The 8,117-nt window shown below is 38.5% G+C and overlaps 1 protein-coding gene across 1 annotated transcript; it reads right to left on the reverse strand.

The window, feature by feature from the left end:
- Nucleotides 1–511: 511 nt before the first annotated feature.
- LOC137272590 (small ribosomal subunit protein mS40-like) lies at nucleotides 512–7,441 on the reverse strand. Its single transcript, XM_067804981.1, has 6 exons — nucleotides 7,379–7,441; nucleotides 6,715–6,871; nucleotides 5,001–5,095; nucleotides 3,274–3,345; nucleotides 2,002–2,128; nucleotides 512–638 (listed from the first exon to the last, which is right to left on the reverse strand). The coding sequence occupies exons 1-6, from the start codon at nucleotides 7,424–7,426 to the stop codon at nucleotides 556–558; spliced, it is 582 nt and encodes a 193-aa protein (XP_067661082.1). The 5' UTR covers nucleotides 7,427–7,441; the 3' UTR covers nucleotides 512–555.
- Between the last annotated feature and the right edge of the window lie 676 nt (nucleotides 7,442–8,117).

The raw sequence follows: 8,117 nt of genomic DNA on the forward strand, positions 1-8,117 counted from the left end.
TCAATGACTTTTACATCTAATGTTTTAGACACTGCCCACTAGGTGGATCTCTAGCTTTGGTCCTGAAGCAGACTGAAATACAGCCAGTGTTGAGATGAAGTTGAAGGGATACTTCAATACCTCAGCTGTGAAATGATTACTTTATATGGACTGTGCATGAACCAAATTTTTACTTCAAAAGATATTAAACACAACAGACTTTAACAACACATAACCAATGTCTCCTGAATGACCAAAGGATAAGTTGCTCAGAACCCTCTCTCACTTACAGGGAGATCCCCAGGGAGTTGAGACTGAAAATCAAATGCACACCAATCCAGTCCAGTAACTTAGGAAATAATAATGCAACTCTTTCAGTATGCTTCTGTGTGGGGCAAATATATGTCTGACCTCTCACTGGCTCTCAATCCATGAAGTCTCCTCTCAATCTATTAAGTTCACAGTCCCAAATCAGACCAATGTAGATTTGCTAGGACCAGTTCTAAACACGTAAGATATAACCAAAGCCAAGTCACTATGTACACTTTATTCACTATCACACACAACACTGGCAAGTCATACATTCTCTTTCTTCACTTTGTCGTCCATGTATTCACTGTAATCGTATCTCCTGAAGGGGACTGCAGACTCGATCAGACCTGCAACAGCATCACACCACAAATTAGGAATAGCGGTAGACAGAATGAACAAGAATCTGCCAAGCGACCAAAATCAACTGTCGGTCAATATACTGTCAGGGGCTCCCAAGAGGAGTCAAGTACAAGACACATCATGATGGTTGAACCATTCCTGCATCATGTTGCCTTACATTAAAATATATGCACTGACATGACACACAAGCAAAACCGTGTTACCATGATCTTCAGTCCCAACAAGTATAAGGCAATTAGGATTTAATCAGGGCATGATCCCCAACAGGACTAACAACACTGGTAACAATGTCAACTACATCACCGCTTTTGGGTCATTTGTCCTTATCACCAACCAAGTTACTATCCAGAGTCATCAGCTAACTTACCATCTTGGTCACCAGCCAGTGTCATAAGCAGTACCTACAGATTATTCAGCTTGACCTGAGCTACTCAACATATGCCTCGTCCATATATTCACTGTAATCGTATCTCCTGAAGGGTACTGCAGACTCTATCAGACCAGGAGGTTAAATGGCACAAACGGCAGGTCAAGTTAACTTCATTAAATAGGGCAGCACAGAATGTTAAGGATGTTGCTTTCGTGCGAAATAAGCATATGTCGAAAACATTAAAACCATCTGCAGCTTATATACTAAAGACAGTAAGGACATTGCTGACGATTTCTCGACACCAAGACGTCAAACAGCAACCTTTTCTTGGCAATGTTCAGACATGATTGCACTAATGAAGGTACACCCCTTCACAATAATAGACCCAACCAGTTATGAAATGGTCACGCAATGCGTTAGTATTAACTTGGTCAGGTCAAGCTGAACAAGCTGTATTCTGCAAGATAGTATAGATATGGAATTAGCCCAATTAGTATTTTAACCAAAATCAGATGCAAACATTTGTATGTGGGGAGCAAAGTTAGTATCAAGTTTTCCAAAGAAGTTTCATATTCAGTAAAAAATATATTGATACTTTAAGAACTTGTTATAACATTGTGTTCACCTTAATCAGTAATAAGTATCCACATGATACTGAATAAAATGTGTCAAAAGGTTTTGTGAATGGTACATATGCTATTTGATACTTTTATTGTGTGTAACTGTTTTAAAAGCATACATGTATACTGCTATTGTAGTTGCATACTTTGCGCTGTTTTTTGTTTTTTTTGTAACAAATAACATAAAATCATATGGGTTGGCATCTCTGATACTACAGTGTAGAAAAAACGTGGCATGACATAATGTAATTTTTCAAAATAAAATTGATATTTTCTACTAATCCTGACTCATGATATGAAACAAATAGTATGAGTCAGAATGAGGCAAAATACAGTGTATATGCAGGTGCTGCTTCTCACCATGGTTCCTGGCTCTGAGAACCTCCAGGACCAGTTTCTTGTGCTGTTTCTGGCACAGTCCAGTTTTCATGAAGTCATACACCTCACCGGTGTATGGTGATATGAACTGCTCCAGCAAGTTAACATTCTGAAGGACAGAAAGCACCCAGTGTCACATACTGTCAACAAACTGTCAACAGATATATCCTTTGCAGAATTTCTCAAGTTACTTAAGGACACATGCTATATCAAAAGGTTTATTGCAATGACAAACAAGCATTGTCACTATGGTGACATAATCCCACTCTGCATATCATCACATCAAACTTAACAAGAAGACACAAGAAGTCATCAATATCCCCCGCATTACCTCCAATTTCAGTCGAAGTCAAACTTGTTGCCTTAGAAACTCCAAAAATATTTTATTCAGAATTCCAAAACTATCAAAAGGCACCAGTACACCTATAGACCAATCTCTCTGTCAAGTTTGGTGAAGAAATATTGAATGGTTTTAGAGTTCTGCTCCAGAAAAGATAAATGTGCACAGACGGAAGGACGGACAGGGTGCCTTTTAATACCCCCCTGCAAAAAGCGTTGTGGGGGATAAGAAGACATGAAAGTGAAGGTCGTAGTTTAAGATTAAGTAAAATGTCGACAAAAACATTACTCTCAAACTCTCTTGATATCTTGCACTGTTGTTGTTCACACACAAAAATATTTTGAAGAGTCACTTAAGACCTTGACCTGTGTATGAAACTCCTAAAAGACAATCACCATGACCTTGAAAATTAACTGAAAGTCACCAAAATCGACTGGGCCCTGCACCTCTCCTAGAAAAAGCTTGGTGTTGAATATCAAGAACATCCAGTGAACGGTTCTTGTGATATCATGCCAACAAGATAAAACACTAACGTCCCTTTGTGACCTTGAGATGAAGGTCAAGGTCACCAAACCTGACAGAGACCTTTCTTTTACTGTGATAAACCTAGATTCCAAATATGAAAAGAATCTAGTCAACGGTTCTTAAGATATTCCAATCCATAATCGCACAGTGGGGGATAGTAACAATCATACATGTTTTACAAGAAATGGAAACATTTAGAATCAATATTTTGACGTCTTAATTTAGCCATTTCAAACCAGGATCTTCATGGGTTCAGAATACAATGATACACACTGTTAGGAAAAATAAATTGAAACAACATCATGCACTGATACAATGTCACATAGTCACCGGATCAAAAATGTACTTGTCATCTAAAGTAGGTTCCATGCACACAAAGTCAATCTTACCTTCATATCCAACACCAGGAACTCATCTCGACAAACTGGACAAGGGCTACCTGTTGCGATCTCACCCTTCCTCTGGAAACAGAATGAATCACTCATGTTTGGCCAGATTACTGAGAATCCCACACCTATTAACAGTCTATTTTGTTTAAAGCTAAATTCAGTTCTCTGTGCTGGTCCAACTTACCCTTGTTTGCCAGTAGTTGTTTTATTTCACACGATTCATGGGAATAATGGCTTACAGGTACTGGTAAACAAGGATAAGGTGGACCAGAGAGAACACTTTCACGAGAAGTAGGCCGTGCATGGCAATCAGCAAATCCATTTCGTTTATTAATGGGAGAGCATATGTTGGGTACTGCACATGCAATGCATGACAATGAAATTGGTTCCGCATGTAACTGCACATATATATGTATTGCTGAAAAGACAATCACATGGTCAGTGCGGCAAGTCATTAATATTCACATATATACATGTCTGTTCTGAGAGAACTAAATATGTCAAAGCTTTGTATGCATGGTCAGATAATACATTCTCAGGCCACTTGCTTGACCCATCGCACTACACTTGATTACAGACAACCTTAGGCCACTTTGCTCACAATTCAAGCTCCACAAGGCAGCACTCATGCATGCTACTGGTAAACACATATAAGATGAGCCACGACCTGACAAATGACCCCAATTTGCCCCACAGAACGATCCACTTGAAACAAGAGGGAGACAGGTTGTCTGATAAATATCGAGAAGTTCATTTTCCCCGTGCATTTCATGCATGAATTGTTATAGCACACTCGATTTGGGAACAGGTACAATCCCAACGAATTGAATCAACACAATGTACAGAGCAAATATATTTAGGACCACTGATCCATTTCACGAAGCAAATGACATTTTCCTGGGGTTTTTAACAAAATTGTTGAATATCTAAAATGCTTGTCAATGCCCCAATCATCTATTTGTCTTCATCTTAACTAAAGGTTAGCGTGGAATATCAGTATCTTATGCCTGAAATTGCAGTCTTAACATTCGAAGGAATATGCGGTGTTGATGTCACGGTTAGCATCTATTGCACATGCATAATCGTCAAGCTACCTGTAGCAGCCAAGTGTACTCGCCCAATTTGTTGTACCGCCCCTCTTGTCACAAATGCGTTTAGTGCGCAGGATCATCTAATATGTGTCTAGCAGTAATACTGGTCAATTTTCAGGTCAGTGCTCAACATATCCTTGTTTTCCACTAAATCACCATTGTTTCCAACTTCCTTTAAGTGAAATCTAACACAGATCAGGAGCTGTTTATTTCTATTTCAGTTCGTGAATTTGAGTGAAGTTTGGACTTATACTTTCATTATTTGCATGCAGCAAACAAACCTTGAACTATACAGTTCCTTTTGTGATATTACACACATCGTAACCTGCAGAAGCACCCAATCATTTTCCCATTTTTTCATTTTTGCTTGTATTTAATTAAAATGAAGCTGACCATGTATGTAAAATCACACCCTATCCGCAAAATCACAATTAATCCCGATTAAAGGTTGAGTAGAATATTTTTGAAGATGACAATTCATCCCCACAGACCTAACACTACTTGGCCCACTTGCACAAGCAGGTCTTAGCATTATGACCCCCGTAAGTCTGTGCTAGAGAATGGCAGTTACAAATCATCGAAGCACTAAGATTGCTTTGTGAAAGAGGGCCCTGGCCATCAAGTCAGCCTACTTACCACACATGTCTTCCGTGTTCTGGGTGGCAGTGAGCCTTTAAAGTTTCGCCTGTAGTGTTTCCACACAGGGTCATTCCCATACGCTTCCTTGTAGGCTGAAACAAGCACTGCAGCAGATGACACACCCTGATACTATACTTGTTCATACTGAACGAAGACATATCTACCCCATACAGTCAAATCCCGAAGAGTCGAACCGCTGGGGACCAAGTAATAAACTTGATTTTTCAATGTATTCGAGACATAGGTATATTTACGATGGTAGGAGAAAATGGTCGGGACCAACGGGTACTTTGAGTTATGTATAATACTCAAGATGCCGACATTGGACTCATTGGGATTTGACTGTACGTGTTTATTGAATCACACAGCACTCCGCAATACTCCTGGTATAAGAGTGAGGGAGGGAGTGGGTGAGTGCATGAGAAAGAAAGAGTGAGATTAGTACAGCTATTCCTACAGTACCTACAATATTCCAGCTATTCCAGTGGTCTGTAGATAACCAAGTCTGGACCAGACAATCCAATGATCAACAGCATGAGCATCAATCTTCACAACTGGGAACTGATGACATGTGTCACAGTCGGCAGGCCTGACCACCCAGTCCTGTTAGCTGCCTCTGATGACAGGCACAGTCACCATTTGTGGCAAGCATGGGTTGCTAAGGACCTGTTCAGCGTTCATACAGAATTTCAAGACCAATATTTAAGACTTTTGCAAGGTTTTTTCAAGGCTTTTTCTGATATATATATAAACCTAATGAAAATAATAACAAACACAACTTCTGAGCACTGTTATAGTCTGTTTGACTAGAAAGTGTCCACATGAGTTGCTAAATACTTCAGTTTACAAGGGAAGTTTGGAGGCAAGAGGCAAGATGTTCATGAATAACACATACCCAAACACATTGGCTCATGGCTAACATTACTTAAATGTTCCTTTAATTGTGTACAATTTTGATATGTGTTCTCTCTGGCCAGTTTAACGGTCTACAATGTCTGGGAACTAGTGGTTTGACTAGAAATTCAAGGCTTTTTCGAGGCTTTTAAGCCTTTTTCTGGGTTTGTTAAGGCAAAATAGATTTTCCAGGCTTTACAAGGCTAAGTGCCCAAATTCCAGGCTTTTTCAAGACTGTACGGACCCTGCTATTCTACCCCGGAGAGTATCACAGGGTTGTTATCACAAGCAGCATCTGAGCTAAAATATACAAAATAACTCTCTAACCACAACACCACAGAAGCTGTCTGATTACGGAAGATATGTTAATACTTGGAAAGTAGCGACAATTAATTCTTTTCATAAACTCAGGATAAGGTATTTGATTTGAGTCACAATTTTGTCATCAGATTCATTTTACATATTTAATTGCTTTTTTAATTCATTTGTGGGTTTACGAAGTCTGCACTCAATACTTACGTATATGCATTTGTACATCTTACACCATATTAAAGACAAGTTTCATCAATAACTATGTCAACAATGATAACTGTACAAGGTTTAATCATTTCCACTCAAAACGTATAGACACTCACAAAACTCTTATCAAAAACATGAAAAAAGTGACTCTCTGCAGCTCAATAATGTGACAGACCAATCAAGAAACATTTGGTAAGTAGGTGGGCCCTAACTATGTTAAACCAATACCAAAAGAAGCCAAAGAATATTGGACTAATACGCATACATAACATTCTTGCCTTTGTACTTCATCTCTTACCCGAACTGGACAAATAACGGATGCTGGTTTCAGGGTCAACAATGCGACGTTTAGGTGCTTGGCGCTCTGATTGTTGATCTTCTTCAGCATCTACATCTTCACTCTCAATCTGTTGACTGGATGCAGACTGGCAGATAGGTCGTATCAGTCGCAGAGCCTAGAGCAGAAAAACATACTCAATGTTATTTGCAATCTTTTACTGAGAACAGGTTCTTCCTGATTAGAGTTATATAAGGGGTTATTGATTAAAAAAGACACTTAAATATACTGGAAATGCACACTTTGACACAGATTGCACTAAATAAAATCAAACAAGTTGAATGAACCCAGAACATTAAAAGTGGCAACTGTTTCACTGCCTCTTTAAGAGAAAAATTTGCAGTTAGCAACATAGGTTTGCAAAACAAATTAACAGTTGACCAAGGTTCTTGACAAAACGCAAATCTGTATCAATAAAAGAATAAACTCACTGTCAATCAGTATTAATAAAAGACTAAAATCTATGCTACATGTATTTTTAACAGGTTTAAAATCTTTCTCAAAATAAATATGGTGAATGCAAAACGACATCTGTCATGAAATAACTGTTAACTTCAAAACAATTTACGAGTCATGATGCATCATGATGCACGTGAGAGAAAGCAGATTAATAGGATCGGAATACCGGAATATTTAGAAGTTTGTGTGCTGCTTCTATGCAATATCTCGCCATGCTTCTGTTCGTTGGTAGTTTCGAGTTACCTGCCCTTGCGTACTCGGTGAATAATGGACTATACCTTGTGGGGTACATAGTTCCTCTACAATCGGAAAAAAATACCCAAATACACAAATAACCCCATCTGTTGTTAAAACTGAAGTCATATGTGACAACACTTTATCATTACACATCTGCTTGTTGTTACTGTGTTAAGGATAATGTTCTTAATTTAGACAGACATAACTACACGTTTATGTAAAACCCCTTTCCAGAAATGGTATATGTCCGAGATATTTAGTCTTGATGCAAACAGTTAACATGCCTACTTTTCTCTTTTGATTATTGTTTGACATCGATATTACATTTGTTGCTTTTATGTATCTATAGTCATTTCGGAACACTCTACATTTATTACATTAGTCGCCGGTGAAAGAATTTGACTCTAAAATGTACTGGTTTGAGAGTACTAGTGATGAATGATTCATAGAGTTAGAACGGAGAAGTCGGAACTGAGCCATAGTGACTAGAAGTGTCTAGTGTTTCATTTTTATGCAACAAATTGTGGATCTGTGTCGTTATTTAAGTATTATATTTATATTCGCCACATGTGAGTTATACATTCCAAGTGAATGTACATGCCTTCAGCAAACAGAAGACGTACTTGATCACATTCTCCTGTCGGTTCTCCTATCACACCATTGACGTC

This window comes from Haliotis asinina, chromosome 2 (assembly GCF_037392515.1).
Source record: "Haliotis asinina isolate JCU_RB_2024 chromosome 2, JCU_Hal_asi_v2, whole genome shotgun sequence".
In the NCBI taxonomy this organism is placed as follows: domain Eukaryota; kingdom Metazoa; phylum Mollusca; class Gastropoda; order Lepetellida; family Haliotidae; genus Haliotis; species Haliotis asinina.